The 24,883-nt window shown below is 49.6% G+C and overlaps 1 protein-coding gene across 1 annotated transcript; it reads left to right on the forward strand.

Moving 5' to 3' along the window:
• Positions 1 to 407: 407 nt before the first annotated feature.
• LOC140403782 (ferritin, heavy subunit-like) lies at positions 408 to 1,063 on the forward strand. Its single transcript, XM_072491946.1, has 2 exons — positions 408 to 530; positions 806 to 1,063. The coding sequence occupies exons 1-2, from the start codon at positions 444 to 446 to the stop codon at positions 950 to 952; spliced, it is 234 nt and encodes a 77-aa protein (XP_072348047.1). The 5' UTR covers positions 408 to 443; the 3' UTR covers positions 953 to 1,063.
• The last annotated feature ends 23,820 nt before the right edge of the window (positions 1,064 to 24,883 follow it).

A 24,883-nucleotide genomic window follows, 5' to 3' on the forward strand; every position in this document is an offset into this window, starting at 1 on the left:
TGAATACTGAGGATCAATAAATGGGTGCTCCAAAAAGTATTGGTTCAACCATTGTGGGGCTAAACTAGGAATAGTGTGGAAAATGTGGGCTCTCGCTATGACTCATTGATAAAGTCAGGACTTCACAAGACATTGACTTAGCAGGAATGGAGTTTCTTTAGCTCTGCCAAGCCAATGGACTGATCTACTGCCAGCAATGGAAACATAGACAATAAAGGCAGGAGGAGGCATTCGGCCTTTGAGCCTGCTCTGCCATTCATTACCATGGTGGCTGATCATCCTGCCTTTTTTACTTTGGCCCCAAGAGCTAATGGTCTCCAATGTTACCTTCCGTGATTTAAACACACATTACACAACATTCTTAGTGCAGCACAAAAAAGACCTTTCTCTCTTTCCCCTTTCAGAAACCAGAGCAGGATGAGTGGAGCAACGGTCTGGAGGCAATGCAGAGAGCTCTGCAGATGGAGAAGAATGTGAACCAGAGTCTGCTGGATCTGCACAAACTCTCCTCTGGGAACACCGACCCTCATGTGAGTTGAATTTTGTTTCCTTGTCCAGTGATGTTGGAATCTGTAGTCATTTGCAGAATTATTTTGGGTTTCCCATTGCTGGGTTTGACTAAATTCCATTCTGAGGCATCAATGTTTCTTTTCACACCCCAGGAGAATGGGTGAATTGCCACTTTTGTGGGTAATTCTGGCTAAATCTGCCCACGTGCATCAGATTTACCTTCTTGAGGAGGTGGGGGAAGAATCTTCATCTGGGGAAGATCCACACTAATTTCTCTTCTGTCCTCCTGTTTCAGCTTTGTGACTTCCTGGAGACTCACTACTTGGATGAACAAGTGAAGATGATCAAGAAGCTCGGAGATCACATCACCAACCTGAAGAGACTGGGAGCCCCTGAGAATGGCACGGGAGAGTACCTGTTTGACAAGCTCACCCTGGATTGACTGACTTTAATCCTCTTGCAGTGAAGAGTGATCCAACTTGTGGTTGTTGTTTTGTGCTAAATTTCTGTTCTGCCATGTTGCTGCATTTGAAAATAAATGTCACTGACCAGATTTGTTTCCCTGTGTAATTCTGTAGCTGACATGATTGGTTCACAAAGATTTCTAGCTGTCTAACCGGGCTAATACAACTTTATTCTTTATCCCCCAAGAGGGGCTGGAATGGAGAGGGGGGTAGAGGATCTGAAACCGCTGTACAAGGAGCAGTTCAGACAACATCTAGAATGTCCAGTTTGGAAAAGCTCTGCCTGTTACTCACTGGGGTGGGAGTGCACAGTTGATCAAGCTCGGCACCCCCCACCCCCCCCATTCCAAAGGTTAGTTAAATGTTCACTTTGTCACAAATATCATCTTTATTGTTGTTGCAAGTAGGTTTACATTATCACCGCCATGAGGTTACTGTGAAAATTGTTGCATTCTGACCCCTGTTAGGGTACACTGAGAATTCGGAATGTCCAATTCACTAGCAAGCACTTTTTTTTTTTTTTTTTCGGGACATGTGGGAGGAAACTGGAGCACTGTTGCTAACTTTTGGTTGGCTCTTAAATGTTGCCTGATCTTTACTTAATTTGCTCTGTTTCTATAACCTTTGCTCTAGAGTCGCCAGGTATCTTTATGATACCGCCACGAGGTTCAAGTTCAAGTACTGGTCAATAACTCAACACCAATTAGTAAGATTTGAATCAAAAACACTTTGATTATATACAGTAAGTCACTACATGCATATAACTCTACTTTCTAGACTATTTTGTCCCTAAAAGGCCTATATAGCTTTGGAATTGGCCCACCAGGTCAGGGGAACAAATGGCGTTTTGTTCAGGTCCTGAGTCTGCAGGATTCAAAAGCTGGTATGGACTTGTACCTAGGAGCACCTATCTTGTAGTGAGCATTAATTGGAGACTTACTTGGTTGGTGAGGCAGCTGGACAATTCACTCTCTGGGATTGATTTGAGGTGTTGAGTGACCCTGCCAAGAAGACTGATTTGAACTTGGGGACTCTAGTCCCCAGGGGCTTCCCGCCCCTTTGGGTGGACCCTGTACCTGGTTCCAAGTGGTTGGGCTACTTTCTGATCACTGGGGTCGATTTCTCCAATACTGGAGCGGTTCCCTGATTGCTGTCTGTTGGCCTTCCTTTGTCTTGGTTCCTGCTGGCATCGAGTCTGGCTTGGCCTTATTCACCTCACCTGAAGTGGCCTTATTCACCTCACCTGAAGTGTATCAGTTGTGCCTGGGAATTGCTCATTACTATGCAGATGGCTGCTGGTTTCAGTGCTGTCGTGTATTGGAACTTGCTAAAACCAAAGATTTCTGCCCTTGCTTATTTTTGCCTGTGTTGGCTGAATTTCCCTTTAGTCTTGACGGCTCTCCATTTTAAGTCTGGACGTGGCCAACCCAGGTGGCTACACACCCTCCTTGTGATCCCTAATACGACTTGTGAAGGATCACATAACTGCGTTGTCTTCATTCCCTGACCCAGCGAGCACTCTTCTGTGGCCTCTACACTGATAACTATGCAATAAAAATTTTAACTAACAATTTGTAAGTGGTGCTATGTAAGACCAGGACATGCATTACAACACAAAAAAAACGGTACCTCTAACTGTCCTCAAACTACACTCACTAAAACATTCAGTCATATTAACTTCCTAAACAATACAAAAATAATAGCAGCATTCACATTTATCCTCTGGCTTGGCAGTCAAGCACAGGGGTGTACAATATTTACAAAAGATGCAACACAAATGGTCTTTATTGTAGACCAAGGGGTTCGGGGGCCTGGTGAAAACCTAAAATAGGGGATCTCATTCTGGAGACCGGGGTGCTTGCGCGGTCAGCTGTCCTTCGCCATTTCCTCATGCGGATAGTCTGCACGATGCTGCAGAGTATCGCCAACGGGATGGGTTCCCGGTGGAATTTTACAGGAAATATGTGGACCTACTGGCCCCACTCCTGACGAGAACCTTCAATGAGGCGAAGGAAAGGGGGCCACTACCCCCGACGATGTCGGAGGCGACGATATCGTTGACCCTGAAACGAGACAAAGACCCGCTGCAGTGCGGGCCATACAGGCCCATCTCCCTCCTAAATGTAGACGCCAAGGTGATGGCGACTAGGATAGAGGATTGTGTCCCAGGGGTGGTACATGACGACCAGACAGGGTTTGTTAAAGGGAGGCAATTGAATGCCAACATACGAAGGGGAGGCGGAGATAGTGGTGGCGATGGATGCAGAGAAGGCATTCGATAGAGTGGAGTGGGACTACCTGTGGGAGGTGCTGAAGAGATTTGGATTTGGAGAGGGGTTCATCAGCTGGGTTCAGCTCCTGTACGGGGCCCCAGTGGCAAGCGTGGTTACAAACAGGCAATGATCCGACTATTTCTGATTACATAGGGGCACAAGACAGGGGTGTCCCTTGTCCCCGTTACTGTTCGTGTTGGCAATCGAGCCATTGGCCATAGCGCTGAGGGGATCTAAGAAGTGGAGAGGGGTGCTTAGAGGAGGAGAGGAACATCGGGTGTCATTATATGCGGATGATCTGCTGCTATATGGGGTGGACCCAGTGGAGGGGATGCCTGAGATAATGCAGACACTCAGGGAGTTTGGAGAGTTCTCGGGATACAAATTGAACATGGGAAAGAGTGAACTATTTGTGATGCACCCCGGGGAACAGGGCAGGGGAATAGACGATCTGCCACTGAGGAGAGTAGCAAGGGACTTTCGATATCTCGGGATCCAGGTGGCTAGGAACTGGGGAACCTTGCATAAACTTAACTTGACACGACAGGTAGAGCAGATGGAGGAGGACTTTAAAAGGTGGGACATGGTGCCCCTGTAATTGGCGGGTAGGGTACAGGCGGTCAAAATGGTGGTCCTCCCGAGGTTTCTTTTCGTGTTTCAGTGCCTCCCCATACTGATTACAAAGGCCTTCTTCGAGAAAGTGGATAGGAGTATTATGAGCTTTGTGTGGGCTGGAAAGACCCCAAGGGTAAAGAGGGGGTTCCTGCAGCGCAGTAGGGACAGAGGGGGACTGGCACTGCCGAGCCTGAGTGATTACTATTGGGCCGCCAACGTGTCTATGATATGTAAGTGGATGAGGGAAGAAGAAGGAGCGGAGTGGAAAAGGCTGGAGATGGCGTCCTGTAGGGGAACAAGTTTAAAAGCACTGGCGACGGCACCGTTACCGTTTTCCCCGAAAAAATACACCACAAACCCAGTGGTGGTGGCAACTTTGAAGATTTGGGGGCAGTGGAGACGGCATAGGGGGGTGACTGGTGCCTCGGTGTGGTCCCCGATAAGGAACAACCACAGGTTCGTCCCGGGAAGGATAGATGGGGGATTCCAATCTTGGCAACGAGCAGGAATTGTGAAATTGAAGGACTTGTTCTTGGACGGGACGTTCGCGAGTCTGGGAGCACTGGTAGAAAAATACGAGTTGCCATCGAGGAATGCCTTTCGATATATGCAAGTGAGGGCGTTTGCAAGGCAACATGTGAGGGAATTTCCGCAGCTCCCGGCGCAGGGGATCCAGGACAGAGTGATCTCGGGGGCATGGGTCGGTGATGGTAAAGTGTCCGATATATATAGGGAAATGAGAGACGAGGGGGAGACGATGGTAGAGGAGCTAAAGGGTAAATGAGAGGAGGAGCTGGGGGAAGAGATTGAGGAGGGGCTGTGGGCAGATGCCCTAAGTAGGGTAAATTCCTCGTCCTCGTGTGCCAGGCTCAGCCTGAACCAATTCAAGGTTCTACACAGGGCGCATATGACGGGAGCAAGGCTGAGTAGATTTTTTGGAGTGGAGGATAGGTGCGGGAGGTGCGCGGGAAGCCGGCGAACCACACCCACATGTTTTGGTCATGTTCGGTATTGCATGGGTTCTGGGTGGGTGTGGCAAGAGTGATCTCAAAGGTGGTGGGGGTCCGGGTCGAACCAAGCTGGGGGTTGGCTATATTTGGGGTTGCAGAAGAGCCGGGAGCGCAGGAGGCGAGAGAGGCCGATGTTTTGGCCTTTGCGTCCCTAGTAGCCCGGCGAAGGATTCAACTAATGTGGAAAGAAGCTAAACCTCCCGGGCATGGAGGCCTGGATAAACAACATGGCAGGGTTTATAAAATTGGAGCGAATAAAGTACGCACTAAGAGGTTCGGCTCAGGGGTTCACCAGGCGGTGGCAACCGTTCCTTGACTGTCTCGCAGAGCGAAAAGGGAAAACAGGAAAGACAGCAGCAGCAACCCAGGGGGAAGAGGGGGGGGGGGAGGGTACATGTGGGTCCTTGGTATTTTTTGTTCTTTTCCAAGCTAGTTGTTTATAATTATATTTATTTTTGCAATGTTACTATTTCTTTTTCTGTACTTGTTGTTAGTTAGTATATTGTTTAAATAACGGTCAATGTACATTTTCATCTGGGGAGGATCCACACTAATTTCTCTTCTGTCCTCCTGTTTCAGCTTTGTGACTTCCTGGAGACTCACTACTTGGATGAACAAGTGAAGATGATCAAGAAGCTCGGAGATCACATCACCAACCTGAAGAGACTGGGAGCCCCTGAGAATGGCACGGGAGAGTACCTGTTTGACAAGCTCACCCTGGATTGACTGACTTTGATCCTTTTGCAGTGAAGAGTGATCCAACTTGTGTGTGTGTAGTTTCTTTTTTGTGCTAAATTTCTGTTCTGCCATGTTGCTGCATTTGAAAATAAATGTCACTGACCAGATTTGTTTCCCTGTGTAATTCTGTAGCTGACATGATTGGTTCACAAAGATTTCTAGCTGCCTAGAGGGGCTGGGATGGAGAAGGGAGGATCTGAAACAGCTGTACAAGGAGCAGTTTAGACAACATCTGGACTGTCCAGTTTGGGAAAGTAGTTCTGCCTGTTAATCACTGGGGTGGGAGTGCACAGTTGATAAAGCCCTGCACCCCCCCGCCCCCCCCTAATCCAACAGTTCCAGTTTAAATGTTCAAAAGTATCGCCAAAATATAATCTTTATTATTGTCACTAGTTGGCTTACATTAACACTGCAAAGAAGTTACTGTGAAGACCGCTGCATTCCCGCCCCTGTTTGTGAGACAATTTGCAATGTCCAATTCACCTAGCAAGCACTTTTTTCGGGACATGTGGGAGGAATCTGGAGCACCCAGAGGAATGTGGGAATGTGCAGACTCCACACAGACAGTGCCCCAAGCCGGGGATCAATCCCAGGTCCCTGGCGTTGTGAAGCAACAGTGCTAACCACTGTGCGACAAGGCTGTCCATGTTCCCAAGTGTTTACCAGAAAGATAACCGTAGTGAAGGTAAACAGCTGTTTTTGCAGGAATAGCGGTCAGTCTTGCATTGATCCTTTAAAAGGCAGTCGGTGGGGTTTACTGAACACCTGTGTTTTTTGGTTGGGGGGTGGGGAGGAGGTGCCCAACTATTTTTCTACCAGTCCCGCCATTGTCCATTGGATTTCCCGCTGACTTCTCTCCTCGTCGCCGGGACGCCCGTGGGACCAGCTCTTAGAACCACTTCACGGCTTTGCCAGAGACCTGCCACTTTTGCGGCCTGGTGGAGACCGTGGAGCACGTTTCTGTTGTCTGACCGAGGCTGCACTCCCTTTTTGGTTTCTTGACAGTGTTATTGAGGTTTTCTTTGCACTTCAGCCCCACGCTCCTGATCTACGGACATCCGGTGCGGATGGGGGCCGGGAAGGCGGAGGACCTCCTCATAAACCTGCTAGCACAGGGCTAAATCTCTGGCTATGAAAGCAGCCCAAGGCAGGCCAGCAGCACGGTTCAATTCCCAATCCAGCCTCCCAGAATTTGCACCAGAATGTAGCGACTAGGGGCTTTTCTCAGTAACTTCATTTGAAGCCAACTTGTGACAAGCTATTTTCATTGCATTGCCTGGCCAAACTATAGGTCCAGGCAGCGGGCGACCGAGGGGGTCGTCCAGCCTAACTGCCCATCTTCCTCGGCCTCGTTCGCAGCCGGATGTCCCTGGAGCGGGAGCATGCGGTGTCCATGGGCACACTCGAGGCATTCCGTGCTCGGTGGGCACCGCAGGGGTTGGATTGCGCAGGTCAAGGAGACACAGCCTGAGTGAGTGAGACACAGACAGAGTGAGAATTTGGTAATTTGGTGCAGTGAGGTAATTTGGTGAAGAGTGGGAGGTGCTTTTTCCCTACTGTTTTGTTCTCTTTCTTCGGGCCTAATTTCGGGAACCGTTCGGAGGAGGAGGAGCAGTCTCTGTGTATAAAAACCTAACGTTACTTCCTGTTTTCCAGTTTTTTTTTCCAAAAGTGATGTCAGAGGGAAGCTGTGATCTGATTGGTTGATAGCAAATCTGCCCCGAATTTTTTTTAAAACACAGCTAAACTCGTGAACTTAAATTAAACTAATTAATTAATTGGCTGGTCAGGTGATGTGCTTGAGCTGCTTGATGTGGGAGCTGGCAGATCCCATTGCGAGCTGCAGTGACCACATCTGCAGTAAGTGTTGGCTGCTCGAAGAGCTCCGGCTCAGAGTTGATGAGCTGGAGTCTGAGCTTCAAACACTGAGGCACATCCGGGAGGGGGAGACTTACCTGGACACTGTGTTTCAGGAGGCATTCACACCTGTCAGAGTAAGTAGTTTAAATCCTGCCAGTGGCCAGGGACAGCAGGGTGTGACTGCAAGTCAGGCAGGTAAAGGGAACCAGCACTCAGGAACTCGGGAGCCTCTGCCCTTGACTCTGTCCAACAGGTATGAGGCACTTGCTCCCTGTGTGGATGGCGAACAGGGCTGCAGGAAGGATGAGTCAGCTGACCAAGGCACCATGGTTCAGCAGGTCATTCAAGGGGAGGGAGTAAATAGGCAAGTTGTAGTTGTAGGGGATTCTATTATCAGGGGGATAGATAGTATCCTTTGTGAGCAGGATAAAGAGTCCCGCATGGTATGTTGCCTGCCCGGTGCTAGGGTGCGGGACATCTCTGACCGGCTTGAAAGGATGCTGGAGAGGGAGGGGGAGGATCCAATTGTTGTGGTCCATGTCGGTACCAACAACATAGGCAAGTCTAGGAAAGAGGACCTGTTTAGAGATTATAAAGAGCTAGGATTCAAATTTAAAAAACAGGTCCTCAAGGGTCATAACCTCCGGATTACTGCCCGAGCCACGTGCAAATTGGCATAGGGAGGCAAGAATAAGGGAAGTTTACACTTGGCTGAAAAAGTGGTGTGGGAAAGAGGGGTTCCTTTTCATGGGACACTGGCATCAGTTTTGGGACAGGGGGGACCTATACCGTTGAGATGGTCTCCACTTGAACCGAGCTGGGACCAGTGTTCTGGCGAAAAGAGTAAATAGGGTGGTCAATAGGACTTTAAACTAGAGGTTGGGGGGAAGGGAAAGTCAGGGAACCAAGAGGTGAAGTAATCAGTGGGAAGCGTAGCTGCTTAGGAATACAAAAACGCACGAAAAGACAGAACTCAGGAGAGGTTACGATAGTCCCCATCCCACAAAATATGACACAGTGTATGGAAAGGCTCAGTAAACCAAGGTCCACCACACTAATAAAACAAAAAGGGACGGTCAATAGAGAATTGAAGGTGCTATATTTAAATGCGCGCAGTGTATGGAACAAGGTAGATGAGCTTGTGGCCCAGATTGTGACTGGCAGGTGTGATGTGGTAGGCATCACCGAGACGAGGTTGCAGGTGGTTCAGGACTGGCATTTAAACATCCAGGGATTCACAACCTATCGAAAAGACAGAGAGGTGGGCAGAGGGGGCGGGGTTGCCCTGTTAATTAGGAATTAAATTAAATCAATAGCACTAAACGACATAGGGTCAGATGATGTGGAGTCTGTGTGGGTAGAGTTGAGGAACCACAAAGGCAAAAAAAACATAATGGGAGTTATGTACAGGCCTCCTAACAGTGGTCAGGACCGGGAGCACAAAATGCACCACGAAATAGAAAGTGCATGTCAGAAAGGCAAGGTCACAGTGATCATGGGGGACTTCAATATGTAGGTGGACTGGGTAAATAATGCTGCCAGTGGACCCAAGGAAAGGGAATTCATTGAATGTTTACAGGAGGGCTTTTTGGAACAGCTTGTGATGGAGCCACGAGGGAACAGGCCATTCTGGACTTAGTGTTATGTAATGAGCCAGACTTGATTAAAGATCTTAAAGTAAGGGAACACTTAGGAGGCAGTGATCATAATATGGTAGAATTCAATCTCCAATTTGAAAGAATGAAGGTAGAATCAGATGTAAAGGTGTCACAGTTAAATAAAGGTAACTACAGGGGCATGAGGGAGGAACTGACGAAAATCGACTGGGAGCAGAGCCTAGTGGGAAAGACAGTAGAACAGCAATGGCAGGAGTTTCTGGGAGTAATTGAGGACACAGTACAGAGGTTCATCCCAAAGAATATCAGAGGGGGGATTAGGCAGCCATGGCTGACAAAGGAAGTTAGGGAATGCATCAAAGCAAAAGAGAAAGCCTATAATGTGGCAAAGTATAGTGGGAAGTCAGAAGATTGGGAAGGCTGCAAAAACAAACAGAGGATAACAAAGAGAGAAATAAGGAAAGAGAGGATCAACTATGAAGGTAGGCTAACCAGTAACATTAGGAATAATAGTAAAAGTTTCTTTAAATACATTAAAAACAAACGGGAGGCAAAAGTTGACATTGGGCCACTCCAAAATGACGCTGGTAATCTAGTGATGGGAGACAAGGAAATAGCTGAGGAACTAAATAAGTACTTTGCGTCAGTCTTCACAGTAGAAGACATGAGTAATATCCCAACAATTCAGGAGAGTCAGGGGGCAGAGTTGAATATGGTAGCCATCACAAAGGAGAAAGTGCTAGAGAAACTAAGAGGTCTAAAAATTGATAAATCTCCGGGCCCAGATGGTCTACATCCTAGAGTTCTAAAGGAGATAGCTGAAGAAATAGTGGAGGCGTTATTTATGATCTTTCAAAAGTCACTGGAGTCAGGGAAAGTCCCAGAGGATTGGAAAATCGCTGTTGTAACCCCCCTGTTCAAGAAGGGAACAAGGAAAAAGATGGAAAATTATAGGCCAATTAGCCTAACCTCGGTTGTTGGCAAGATTCTAGAATCCATTGTTAAGGATGAGATTTCTAAATTCTTGGAAGTGCAGGGTCGGATTAGGACAAGTCAGCATGTATTTAGTAAGGGGAGGTCGTGCCTGACAAACCTGTTAGAGTTCTTTGAAGAGATAACAAATAGGTTAGACCAAGGAGACCCAATGGATGTTATCTATCTTGACTTCCAAAAGGCCTTTGATAAGGTGCCTCACGGGTGACTGCTGAGTAAAATAAGGGCCCATGGTATTCGAGGCAAGGTACTAACATGGATTGATGATTAGCTGTCAAGACAGAAGGCAGAGAGTTGGGATAAAAGGTTCTTTTTCGGAATGGCAACCGGTGACGAGTGGTGTCCCGCAGGGTTCAGTGTTGGGGCCACAGCTGTTCTCTTTATATATTAATGATCTAGATGACGGAACTGGGGGCATTCTGGCTAAGTTTGCCGATGATACAAAGATAGGTGGAGGGGCAGGTAGTATGGAGGAGGTGGGGAGGCTGCAGAAAGATTTAGACCGTTTAGGAGAGTGGTCCAAGAACTGGCTGATGAAATTCAACGTGGGCAAGTGCGAGGTCTTGCACTTTGGAAAAAAGAATAGAGGCATGGACTATTTTCTAAACGGTGACAAAATTCATAATGCTGAAGCGCAAAGGGACTTGGGAGTCCTAGTCCAGGATTCTCTAAAGGTAAACTTGCAGGTTGTGTCCGTAATTAATGAAAGTAAATGCAATGTTGTCATTCATCTCAAGAGGCTTGGAATATAAAAGCAGGGATGTACTTCTGAAGCTTTATAAAGCATTAGTTAGGCCCCATTTAGAGTACTGTCAGCAATTTTGGGCCCCACACCTCAGGAAGGACATACTGGCACTGGAGCGGGTCCAGCGGAGATTCACACGGATGATCCCAGGAATGGTAGGCCTAACATACGATGAACGTCTGAGGATCCTGGGATTATATTCATTGGAGTTTAGGAGGTTGAGGGGAGATCTAATAGAAACTTACAAGATAATGAATGGCTTAGATAGGGTGGACGTAGGGAAGTTGTTTCCATTAGCAGGGGAGACTAGGACCCGGGGGCACAGCTTTTGATAAAAGGGAGTCACTTTAGAACAGAGATGAGGAGAAATTTATTCAGCCAGAGAGTGGTGGGTCTGTGGAATTCATTGCCACAGAGGGCGGTGGAGGCCGGGACGTTGAGTGTCTTTAAGACAGAAGTTGATAAATTCTTGATTTCTCGAGGAATTAAGGGCTATGGAGAGAGAGCGGGTAAATAGAGTTGAAATCAGCCATGATTGAATGGTGGAGTGGACTCGATGGGCCGAATGGCCTTACTTCCACTCCTATGTCTTATGGACTTATGGATTGCCTTATCCACCCTGATTTTCACACTTTAATTTGATGGGTTTTGTTTTATCCATCAGTTACTTTCTGTTCTTTTGCTTGGTTGTCACACCCAGCATCACGCCAGTGTCAGTGGCGGATGCTGGCTTAACTCCTGTACGTGTAGATAAACGTACAGGTCATCAATTCACCAAAAAAACACCACAAAAAACAAAAAATAACAAAAAAGACAAAACACAGAAACAAAAATATTTTTTATTTGTTAAATTAGAGTAGTAAGACCCTATAAAAGGTCTACAGTTCTTAGATTTGGGGAGAAAGCTCCACATCCCATTTAACAGTGACTGAGCAATAGCTTTCTGTTTGATATTCGCCACAAATCCATTTCGCATTGCCCCAATTTGTCAGCTGGTTTGTGTATTCTCTGTGGCTTGTTTGGGGCAGGTCAGCCTCGCCCAATCTGTTCTGCTCAACGCTGTCCACGCACAAAATTCCTAAAAAACCAGTGGACGGAAGACGAGTCTTTGGAGCTCTCTTCCTGAAAAAATGGGGAAACACAATCTTTGAATATTTTTACGGCAGAGGCAGATAGATTCTTGGTAAGTGGGGGTGGGAACGGGGGATCAAAGGTTATCGGGGGGAGGTATGGTGTCTTTATCAGATCAGTCAAGGCCTTATTAAATGGTGGTGCAGGTTCGAGGGGCCGAATGGTCCACTCTGCCTCCTTGTCCAGAAGTTTGCGTGACGGCTACAAAAACAAATTAAATAGGCTCATGGAATTTTATTCTTCATCATCGTTGGCTGGAATAGAGAGAGGCAGAGGCTCTGAAACAGCCGTATAAAGAGCAGCTTAGACCACATCTGGAACACTGTGTCCAGTTTGGATAAATTGGCTTTGGTGGAGATGCAGAAAAGATTCACCGGAACGGAATCGTCGCTAAAAGGGTTAAATGATGAAGACCGTTTGCATCGACTGGTCTTTCAATCACAGAGTCTAGAATTAGGGGACGTGTTGAAGATGATTATTGGATTTGATAGGGTGGATAGAGCGAAACCAGAGAGAATCAGAGAATCTCCACATGGCAGAAGGAGGCCTTCCCCAGGTGGGAAGAGAGGCGCAGCCTTAACGTCAGAACCAGCTTGTTCAGGAGTGAAGCTCGGAGGCATTTATTCAACAAAGAATGATGGAAATCTGGAACTCTGTCACCCAAAATGTCAGAGGTCATTTTAACATTTCAACGCTGAGGTTGTTAGATTTTTGTTATGTGTGGGGAAAATGGGACTGAGACGTGATTACCTTTTAAAAATATATATTTATTAAAGTTTTTAACACAATTTTTCTCACTTACAAATAATAACCCCCCCCCCTCGTAACAAAAAAGAACGAGAAATCGCACAGAGCAAGATAGAAACATGGCAAAATGATATATTTACACAGCTTTGTACACTGGCCCTCACCCGTACGTGCCAGTTTCCCCAACCCTTCATGTTATCTCTTGCTCATCCACCCTCCCAGGCAGTCCCCCCCCCCCTCCCAGGACGTCCCCCCCCCCCCCCCAAGGTTGCTGCTGCTGCTGACCGACCTTCCTCTAACGCTCCGCGAGATAGTCTAGGAACGGTTGCCACCGCCTGTAGAACCCCTGCGCAGACCCTCTCAAGGCGAACTTAATTTTCTCCAACTTTATGAACCCAGCCATATCATTTATCCAGGCCTCCAGGCTGGGGGGCTTCGCCTCCTTCCACATTAGCAAGATCCTTCGCCGGGCTACTAGGGACGCAAAGGCCAGAATGCCGACCTCTTTCGCTTCCTGCACTCCCGGTTCGTCCACTACTCCAAATATTGCTAGCCCCCAGCTTGGCTTGACCCGGACTTTCACCACCTGAGATATTGCTCCCGCCACTCCTCTCCAGAACCCCTCCAGTGCCGGGCATGACCAAAACATATGGACATGGTTTGCCGGGCTCCCTGAGCACCTTCCACATCTGTCCTCTACCTACTCAACCTCGCCCCCGTCAAGTGCGCTCTGTGGACCACCTTAAATTGTATCAGGCTGAGCCTGGCGCACGAGGAGGAGGAATCAACCCTACCTAGGGCATCAGCCCACAGACCTTCCTCGATTTCCTCCCCCAGCTCCTCCTCCCATTTACCCTTCAGCTCTTCTACCAGCGCTTCCCCCTCTTCTTTCATCTCCTGGTGTATTTCCGACACCTTTCCCTCCCCGACCCATACACCCGAGATCACCCTATCTTGAACTTCTTGTGCCGGGAGCAACGGGAATTCCCTCACCCGTCGCCTCACAAAAGCCCTCACCTGCATATATCTAAAGGCATTTCCCGGGGGTAACTCGAACTTCTCCTCCAGTGCCCCTAGGCTCGCAAATGTCCCGTCGATGAACAGGTCCCCCATTCTTCCAATCCCCGCCCGATGCCAGCTCTGGAACCCCCCGTCCATCTTCCCCGGGACAAACCGGTGGTTACCCCTGATCGGGGACCACACCGATGCTCCCATTGCACCCCGGTGCCGTCTCCACTGGCCCCAGATCCTTAGTGTTGCGGCCACCACCGGGCTCGTGATATACTTTGTCGGCGAGAGCGGCAGCGGTGCCGTCACCAATGCCCCCAGGCTCGTTCCTTTACAGGACGCCATCTCCATCCTCTTCCATGCCGCCCCCTCTCCCTCCATAACCCACTTGCGGATCATCGCCACATTTGCTGCCCAGTAGTAGCTCCCCAGGTTTGGCAGCGCCAACCCTCCTCGGTCCCTACTGCGTTCCAGGAACCCTCTCCTTACTCTCGGGGTCTTATTCGCCCACACAAACCCCATAATACTCCTGCCTACCCTCTTAAAAAAGTCCTGAGTGATCACGATGGGAAGGCACTGAAACACAAACAGAAACCTCGGAAGGACCACCATTTTGACCGACTGCACCCTACCCGCCAGCGAGAGCGGTAACATGTCCCATCTTTTGAAATCCTCCTCCATTTGCTCCACCAACCTCGTCAGATTCAGTTTATGTAGGGTCCCCCAGCTCCTGGCTATTGGATCCCCAGATACCGAAAGCTCCCCTCCGCCCTCCTCAGCGGTAGGTCCCCTATCGCTCTTTCTTGGTCCCCCGCCTGTAATACAAAGAGCTCACTCTTCCATACATTGAGCTTATAGCCCGAAAACTCCCCAAACTCCCTTAGAGTCTGCATGACCTCCACCATCCCCTCCATTGGATCCGCCACGTACAGCAACAGGTCATCCGCATATAGCGACACCCGATGCTCTTCTCCCCCTCGGACCACCCCCTTCCATTTATTAGACTCCCTCAATGACATGGCCAATGGTTCGATCGCAAATGCGAACAACAGGGGGGACAGGGGGCACCCCTGCCTCGTCCCTCGGTACAGTCGAAAGTACTCCGACCTCCGCCAGTTCATCACTACACTTGCCATCGGGGCTCTGTAAAGGAGCTTAACCCAATTGATAAACCCTACCCCGAACCCAAACCTGCGCAGCACCTCCCAGAGGTACTCCCACTCTACTCGGTCACAGGCCTTCTCCGCGTCCATAGCTGCCACTATCTCCGCCTCTCCCTCCTCCGATGGCACCATTATCACGTTTAAGAGGCCCCGCACATTGGTGTTTAGTTGCCTGCCCTTTACAAATCCCGCCTGGTCCTCGTGGATTATCCCCGGTACACAGTCCTTGATCCTCGTGGCCAGTACTTTTGCCAGCAACTTTGCACCCAAATTGAGGAGCGAGATCGGCCTGTACGATCCACATTGCAGTGGGTCCTTGTCCCGCTTTAGGATCATAGAAATTGTCGCATCCGGCATTGTCGGGGGCAGGGTCCCCTCCTCTCTTGCCTCATTAAAGGTCCTCACCAGTAGCGGGGCCAACAGGTCTGCATACTTCCTGTAGAACTCCACCGGGAATCCATCCGGTCCCGGGGCCTTCCCCGCCTGCATGCTCCCCAAACCCTTGCTCAGCTCCTCCAACCCAATTGGTGCCCCCAAACCAGCCACCTCTTGCTCCTCCACCCTCGGGAATCTCAGCTGATCTAGGAATCGTCTCATCCCCTCTTCCCCCGCTGGGGGCTGGGATCTGTACAGCTCTTCATAAAAGGCTTGAATACCTCATTTATTTTCGACGCACTCCGAACCGTGGCTCCCCTTTCAACTTTGACTCCCCCTATTTCCCTCGCTGCCATCCTCTTACAGAGCTGGTGTGCCAGCATCCTACTAGCCTTTTCCCCATACTCGTAGGTCGCCCCCTGCGCTTTCCTCCACTGTGCCTACGCCTTCCCTGTGGTCAACAGGTCAAACTCCATCTGGAGCCGTCGCCTTTCCCCAAGTAATCTTTCCTCCGGGGCCTCAGCGTATCTCCTGTCCACTCTCAAAATCTCCCCCACTAACCTCTCCCTTTCCATACCCTCTGTCTTCTCCCTATGAGCCCTAATGGAAATTAGCTCTCCCCTGATCACCGCCTTCAACGCCTCCCATACCACCCCCACCCGCACCTCACCGTTGTCGTTGGCCTCCAAGTACCTTTCGATACACCCCCTCACCTTCCCACACACCACCTCGTCCGCCTGCAGTCCCACATCCAGCCGCCACAACGGGCGTTGGTCCCTCTCCTCTCCCAGCTCCAGTTCCACCCAGTGTGGGGCATGGTCTGAAACGGCTATAGCTGAATACTCCGTCCCCTCCACCCTCGGGATGAGCGCCCTACCCAGAACAAAGAAATCTATCCGGGAGTAGGCTTTGTGTACATGGGAGAAGAAAGAAAATTCCCTGGCCTGCGGCCTTGCAAACCGCCATGGGTCCACTCCCCCCATCTGATCCATAAACCCCCTAAGTACCTTGGCCGCCGCCGGCCTCTTTCCAGTCCTTGATTTGGAGCGGTCCAGTGCTGGATCCAACACTGTATTGAAGTCCCCTCCCATTATCAGGCCTCCTATCTCCAGGTCCGGAATGCGCCCCAACATGCACTTCATGAATCCTGCATCATCCCAGTTCGGGGCGTATACGTTTACCAACACCACCCACATCCGTTGCAGCCTACCGCTCACCATTACATATCGCCCTCCATTGTCCGCTACAATAGCCTTGGCCTCAAATGACACCCACTTTCCCACCAATATTGCCACCCCTCTATTCTTTGCGCCCAGTCCCGAGTGGAATACCTGTCCTACCCATCCCTTTCTTAACCTGGCCTGGTCCGCCACCTTCAGGTATGTCTCTTGGAGCATGGCCACGTCCGCCTTCAGTCCCTTTAAGTGCCCCAGAGGGGGGATCCCCGTCCCGACCACCTCTTCTGTGTCCCATTTCCTTTCGGACAGTGCAGCAGCAACCCTTTCCCCCCCCACCTCCCCCCCCTCCCCTCCCCCCTGCTAGACCCCTGTCTAGCTTTTTTGCTCCCCCCATGTCACTCCCGTAAGTCAGCTGACGCCTGCTGACCCCGGCTTCCCCCGCTGTCCCATTGACCTCCCCGCGTGGGAGTCTCCCAATCCATATGCATTCCTTCGTTCCCCTTCCCGCCTTTCTTCCCGCGCGCGGGAAAACACCCCGCGCTTTCCAAAGGCCGCACCGCCCCCTCTGGCGCAGCTCCTGTCGCGGCCTTGTCTCTCTCCCCCAGCCCATGTAACATTTCCTGCGCATGATTGACCCCCTATATACAACAACCATCACACATCAAACCTCAAACATCCCCCCTACCCTCACAAACCCTCAGTTAGAGTCCAACTTTTCGGCTTGTACAAAGGTCCACGCCTCTTCAGGCGTTTCGAAGTAATAGTGTTGGCCCTTGTATGTGACCCACAGTCGCGCTGGCTGCAGCATTCCGAATTTCACTTCTTTCCGGTACAACGCCGCTTTGGCCCGGTTGAAACCCGCTCTCCGCTTTGCAACCTCCGTGCTCCAGTCCGGGTATATTCGGATCTCTGCATTGCCCCACTTACTGCTCCGCTCCTTCTTGGCCCATCTCAGGACCCACTCTCTGTCCGTGAACCGGTGGAACCTCACCACCATCGCCCTTGGCGGTTCATTTGCCTTGGGCCTCCTCGCCAGCACCCGATGTGCTCCGTCCAACTCCAGCGGCCTCGAAGGGGCCTTCGTGCCCATCATCGCCTCGAGCATCGTGCCCGCGTATGCCCCGGCATCTGCCCCCTCCACTCCCTCAGGGAGACCCAGGATTCGCAGATTCTTTCTCCTCGACCTGTTCTCCAGGTCTTCGAGTCTTCCCGCCCACCTCTTGTGTAGCGCCTCGTTCTGCTCCACTCTCACCGCCAGGCCCACGAGCTCGTCCTCGTTCTGACTGACTCTTTTCTGTACCTCCTGGATCTTAGCTTCGTGGACCTTCTGGGTGATCCTGAGTCCTTCAATTGCCGAAAGCAGAGGCGCCAACATCTCCTTGCGCATCTCCTCGCGCTGCTCCTCGAAGCAGTGCTTGATGGTTAGGGTCGGGTGCGGGGTTAGGGTCGGGAGCGGGGTTAGGGTCGGGTGCGGGGTTAGGGTCGGGAGCGGGGTTAGGGTCGGGTGCGGGGTTAGGGTCGGGAGCGGGGTTAGGGTCGGGAGCGGGGTTAGGGTCGGGAGCGGGGTTAGGGTCGGGAGCGGGGTTAGGGTCGGGTGCGGGGTTAGGGTCGGGTGCGGGGTTAGGGTCGGGTGCCGGGTTACGGTCGGGAGCGGGGTTAGGGTCGGGTGCGGGGTTAGGGTCGGGTGCGGGGTTAGGGTCGGGTGCGGGGTTAGGGTCGGGAGCGGGGTTAGGGTCGGGAGCGGGGTTAGGGTCGGGTGCGGGGTTAGGGTCGGGTGCGGGGTTAGGGTCGGGAGCGGGGTTAGGGTCGGGAGCGGGGTTAGGGTCGGGTGCGGGGTTAGGGTCGGGTGCGGGGTTAGGGTCGGGTGCGGGGTTAGGGTCGGGAGCGGAGTTAGGGTAGGGTGCTGGGGTTAGGGTTGGGTGCGGGTTTTGGGTCGGGTGCAGGTTTAATGTCGGGTGCGCGGTTTAGATCAGAAATTCATCCCGAGGAGGAAACATGCTGAGGGGAGGACAAGGCTTCCATAGCTGACGAGGGAAGCCAAGGACAGCATAAAAGCGAAAGAAAAAACATACAAAGTGGCAAGGATTAGTGGGAAACCAGAGGACATTTAAAAAAGCAATAAGGGGGAAGAAAATGAAATATGAGTGTTACCTAGCTAGCAATAAAAAAGAAGATTGCAAGAGTTTTTTTGCAATAGATAAAGGATAAGAGAGAGGCAAGAATGGACATTGGCCCACTGGAAAATGAGGCTGGAGAAGTAATATTGGATTTGTTTATTGTCATGTGTACCGAGGGACAATGAAAAGTATTTTTCTGCGAGCAGCTCAACAGATCATTAAGTACATGAGAAGAAAAGGGAATAAAAGAAAATACATAATAGGGCAACACAACATATACAATGTAACTACATAAGCACTGGCATCGGATGAAGCATACAGGGTGTAGTGTTAATGAGGTCAGACCATAAGAGGGTAATTTAGGAGTCTGGTGACAGTGGGGAAGAAGCTGTTTTTGAGGCTGTTCGTGTGTGTTCTCAGACTTCTGTATCTCCTGCCCGATGGAAGAAGTTGGAAGAGTGAGTAAGCCGGGTGGGAGGGATCTTTGATTATGCTGCCCGCTTTCCCCAGGCAGCGGGAGGTGTAGATGGAGTCAATGGATGGGAGGCAGGTTCGTGTGATGGACTGGGCGGTGTTCACGACTCTCTGAAGTTTCTTGCGGTCCTGGACCGAGCAGTTGCCATACCAGGCTGTGATGCAGCCCGATAGGATGCTTTCTATGGTGCATCTGTAAAAGTTGGTAAGGGTTAATGTGGACATGCTGAATTTCCTTAGTTTCCTGAGGAAGTATAGGCACTGCTGTGCTTTCTTGGTGGTAGCATCAACGTGGGTGGACCAGGACAGAGTTTTGGAGATGTGCACCCCTAGGAATTTGAAACTGCTAACCATCTCCACCTCGGCCCCGTTGATGCTGACAGGGGTGTGTACATTACTTTGCTTCCTGAAGTCAATGACCAGCTCTTTAGTTTTGCTGGCATTGAGGGAAGAGATTGTTGTCGCTACACCACTCCACTAGATTCGCTATCTCCCTCCTGTATTCGGAATCGTCGTTATTCGAGCTCCGGCCCACTTTGGTCGTATCGTCAGCAAACTTGTAGATGGAGTTGGGACCAAGGTTTGCCACGCAGTCGTGTGTGTACAGGGAGTAGAGTAGGGGGCTAAGTATACAGCCTTGCGGGGCGCCGGTGTTGAGGACTATTGTGGAGGAGGTGTTGTTGTTCATTCTTACTGACTGTGGTCTGTTGGTCAGAAAATCGAGGATCCAGTTGCAGAGTGGGAAGCCAAGTCCTAGGTTTTGGAGCTTTGATATGAACTTGGCTGGGATTATGGTGTTGAAGGCGGAGCTGTAGTCAATAAATAGGAGTCCTTGTTTTCGAGATGCTCTAGGGATGAGTGTAGGGCCAGGGAAATGGTGTCTGATGTGGACCGGTTGCAGCGGTATGCGAATTGCAGTGGATCAAGGCATTCTGGGAGTATGGAGGTGATGCACTTCATGATCAACCTCTCGAAGCACTTCATTACGACTGGAGTCAGGGCCACTCGTCCGTAGTCATTGAGGCATGTTGACTGGTTCTTCTTTGGTACCGGTATGATGGTGGTCTTCTTGAAGCAGGTGGGGACCTCGGAGTGGAGTAGGGACAGGTTAAAGATGTCCGCGAATACCTCTGCCAGCTGGTCCGCGCAGGCTCTGAGTGCACGACCAGGGATCCCGTCCAGACCCATCGCCTTCCGAGGGTTCACTTTCAGGAAGGCCAATCTGATTTTGGAAGCTGTGATGGTGGGTATGGGTGAATTATGGGCTGCTGGTGCACTCGACAGCGGATTGTTGGTTACCTGCTCGAACCGAGCATAGAATGCACTGAGTTCATCGGGGAGGGGTGCGCTGCTGCCAGAGATACTGCTCGGCTTCGCTTTGTAGCCCGTTATGTTGTTTAGTCCTTGCCACAACCGCCAAGAGTCTGTCTGTGACTCTAGCTTGGTTTGATATTCTCTCTTGGCATCTAATATTAGGAAACAAAGAAATGACAGAGGAACTGAATAGTTAGTTTGATTGATATTTATTGTCACATGTACCGAAATACAGTGAAAAGTATTTTTCTGTGGCCAAGGGAACGTACACAGTAGACAAAAGAATAATCAACAGAGTAGGATAATCAAGGATATTATTAAACTAGAAAAGGATATTATTAAACTAGAAAGAGTGCAGAAAAGATTTACTAGGATGTTGCCGGGACTTGATGGTTTGAGTTATAAGGAGAGGCTGGATAGACTGGGACTTTTTTCCCTGGAGCGTAGGAGGCTTAGGGGTGATCTTATAGAGGTCTATAAAATAATGAGGGGCATAGATAAGGTAGATAGTCAACATCTTTTCCCAAAGGTAGGGGAGTCTAAAACTAGAGGGCATAGGTTTAAGGTGAGAGGGGAGAGATTCAGAAGGGCCCAGAGGGGCAATTTCTTCACTCAGAGGGTAGTGAGTGTCTGGAATGGGCTGCCAGAGGTAGTAGTAGAGGCGGGTACAATTGTGTCTTTTAAAAAGCATTTAGATAGTTACATGGGTAAGATGGGTATAGAGGGTTATGGGCCAAGTGCGGGCAACTGGGACTAGCTTAATGGTAAAAACTGGGCGGCATGGACTGGTTGGGCCGAAGGGCCTGTTTCCATGCTGTAAACTTCTATGATTCTATGATTCTATGATTCTATGAACTCCTGCAGCTCCCCTTTGTCCCTGGCCGCCGCCATTTTGTTTTCTTTCCCTCGCTTCTCCCGTTGCTCCAGTGCCGCTCCTTTGGCCGTTACACTTCTGGTCCGTTTAAAAAGTCTATGGAAACTCCTGAAAAAGGTCTGAGAGTCAGTTCCAGACGGGAGCTGCCGAATGCGCGACCTACTCCTCCATGGCCGCCACCAGAAGCCTCGTCCCTGTTTCTTCAATGGCCTTGGTAGATCTTTTCACAGTTGTTCCCTCTGCTGCTAGAATTCACCTTTGATAGAGTCAAGTCAGATTGCAGCTTTAAGCTTGCCCTTCCCCCGCCTGCATGCTGCAAGAGGCTTTTGACTAAACCTGCAGCCAAAGCCAAATCTTTTACTGTCTCTGCCGGGTCTGGTAGCCAAAAGACACAACATTCCTGGGGGACATTGTCAGGGGAAAGCTGCAGTCTTCTTGCCACACCGGGAAATGTCAAACAGATGCCGTGGGGGCCCTGTAAAAGAGCCCAAAAGTCCGTTCCAAGCGGGAGCTACCGAATATGCGACCTAGCTCTGCATAGCCGCACCCGGAACTCCTGAGACGTGTTTACAGAGTTAGAATTCAATCCAGTCACAATATGAACGGGGCGAAATGTTTGAAGGGTTGAATGGCCCAATCACAGAGTAACCATCCTGATCTTTCCTGTATTCCACAGACCTGATTGGCTCTGGGTATCACACCCAACCCCCTCTCATTGATTAATTGGTGCCTCGATTCATGGCAGATTCCTGATTGGCTATCAGGGATTGTCAATCATCATTGGTGATGTCATTCCCTGTTTGAATGCAGGATGTCCCAGTTGTATAAATACAAGAGCTTGTGAGGACTGAGGTCATGTTGTTGCTGTTTGACCCTTAACCAGTAAGATGGCTTCCCAAGTGCGTCAGAACTACCACAAGGACTGTGAGGATGCTGTTAACAAGCAGATCAACCTGGAGCTCTATTCCTCCTATGTTTACCTCTCCATGGTGAGTTTTACATTTTTGGGAGTCCTATTTTCAATTTAAGACTGTGGCTTTGTTGCTTTCTGAGCAGGTAGAGTTTCTCTAGGTTAATGAGTTGGCTTTAGATATATTCCCTCCCCAGACTGAAGAGATTGAACACTCCAGGCAGGTGTTTGTCCCTATTTTAGAATTGCTGTTTCCAGTTTGGATCTATAATTAACTCCTGGATTCTGTGAAGTTTCTGGTAGAATGCTTAGTTTGAAGGCACCGTGGGCAGCACGGTAGCATTGTGGATAGCACAATTGCTTCACCGCTCCAGGGACCCAGGTTCGATTCCGGCTTGAGTCACTGTCTGTGCGGAGTCTGCACATCCTCCCCGTGTCTGTGTGGGTTTCCTCCGGGTGCTCCGGTCTCCGCCCACAGTCCAAAGATGTGCAGGTTAGGTGGATTGGCCATGATAAATTGCCCTTGGTGTTGGGTGGGTTTACTTGGCTATGGGGATAGGGTGGAGGTTTTGACCTTGGATCGGGTGCTTGTTCCAAGAGCTGGTGCAGACTCGATGGGCTGAATGGCGGCCTCCTGTGCTGAAGAGCAATTAAATGTAATTGGCTGGCTGATGTACTGAATTTGAAGGATTTTCTATTTTCCATCATTAGTGTGAGAAAGGATGTAATTCATTGTGGTCAACAAACTTCAATCCAAACAGCATTATTACTTGCACAGTGGTTACCACTGCTGCCTCATTGGCAGGAACCCTCTGGTGACCCACTGTGGGTTTACTCTGGGTCAGGTTTCCTCCCACCATCCACAGGGATGGGTTTCAACATACTGAGGAAAAGCATTGATAAAGTGTTTTAGTTTTCAATAAAAACCAAAACTCTGGACCCCTAATTGGAGACCAGTATTGAAGTCCAGGAAGGGTGAGGTGAATCTGATAGCTGGGGGTCTGACCTGCCTCTTTTCCACTGTCTCTACCTGCAGTCCTCTTACTTTGACCGGGATGATGTTGCCCTGCGTCACTTTGCTGAGTTCTTCAAGGAGCAGTCACATGAGGAACGCGAACACGCTGAGAAACTGATGGAATTCCAGAATAAACGTGGAGGCCGCATCATCCTGAAGGATGTCAAGGTTGGAATTTAACAGCCTTCTGTGGTGATGCAATTTAAGTGTCTTTTCTTTTTGTACTTACAATTTCTTGCTACTCCACCCTCTAGAATGTGAGCAGCAGTAAAATGGAGTGACGATTGATAAAAGATGATTTCACCTTTGACGCACTTGAACGAGTGAATACTGAGGATCAATAAATGGGTGCTCCAAAAAGTATTGGTTCAACCATTGTGGGGCTAAGCTAGGAATAGTGTGGAAAATGTGGGCTCTCGCTATGACTCATTGATAAAGTCAGGACTTCACAAGACATTGACTTAGCAGGAATGGAGTTTCTTTAGCTCTGCCAAGCCAATGGTCTGATCTACTGCCAGCAATGGAAACATAGACAATAAAGGCTGGAGTAGGCATTCGGCCTTCGAGCCTGCTCTGCCATTCATTACCATCGTGGCTGATCATCCTGCCTTTCTTTCTTTAGCCCCGAGAGCTAGTGGTCTCCAATGTTCCCTTCTATGATTTAAACCCACATTACACAACATTCTTAGTGCAGCACAAAAAAGACCTTTCTCTCTTTCCCCTTTCAGAAACCAGAGCAGGATGAGTGGAGCAACGGTCTGGAGGCAATGCAGAGAGCTCTGCAGATGGAGAAGAATGTGAACCAGAGTCTGCTGGATCTGCACAAACTCTCCTCTGGGAACACTGACCCTCATGTGAGTTGCATTTTGTTTCCTTATCCAGTGATGTTGGAATCTCTGGTCATTTGCAGAATTATTTTGCGTTTCCCATTGCTGGGTTTGACTAAATTCCATTCTGAGGCATCAACGTTTCTTTTCACTCCCCAGGAGAATGGGTGAATTGCCACTTGTGGGTAATTCTGGCTAAATCTGCCCACCACACCCACTTGCATCAGATTTACCATCTTGAGGAGGTGGGGGGAAGAATTTTCATCTGGGGAAGATCCACACTAATTTCTCTTCTGTCCTCCTGTTTCAGCTTTGTGACTTCCTGGAGACTCACTACTTGGATGAACAAGTGAAGATGATCAAGAAGCTTGGAGATCACATCACCAACCTGAAGAGACTGGGAGCACCTGAGAATGGCACGGGAGAGTACCTGTTTGACAAACTCACCCTGGATTGACTGACTTTTATCCTTTTGCAGTGAAGAGTGATCCAACTTGTGTGTAGTTTCTTTTTTGTGCTAAATTTCTGTTCTGCCATGTTGCTGCATTTGAAAATAAATGTCACTGACCAGATTTGTTTCCCTGTGTAATTCTGTAGCTGACATGATTGGTTCACAAAGATTTCTAGCTGTCTAACCGGGCTAATCGAACTTTATTCTTTATCCCCAAGAGGGGCTGGAATGGAAAGGGGGTAGAGGATCTGAAACAGCTGTACAAGGAGCAGTTTGGGAAAGTAGCTCTGCCTGTTAATCACTGGGGTGGGAGGTGTGCGCAGTTGATCAAGCCCTGCACCCCCCCCCCCCCCCTATTCCAATGGTCCCATAATGAAACCTATTTGTGACAATAAAGATTATCACCAATGAAATTACTGTGACAATCCCCTAATTGCTGCATTCCAGCCCCTGTTCGGGTACACAGAATTCGGAA

The sequence above is a fragment of the Scyliorhinus torazame genome, chromosome 29 (genome assembly GCF_047496885.1).
Source record: "Scyliorhinus torazame isolate Kashiwa2021f chromosome 29, sScyTor2.1, whole genome shotgun sequence".
Lineage (NCBI taxonomy): Eukaryota > Metazoa > Chordata > Chondrichthyes > Carcharhiniformes > Scyliorhinidae > Scyliorhinus > Scyliorhinus torazame.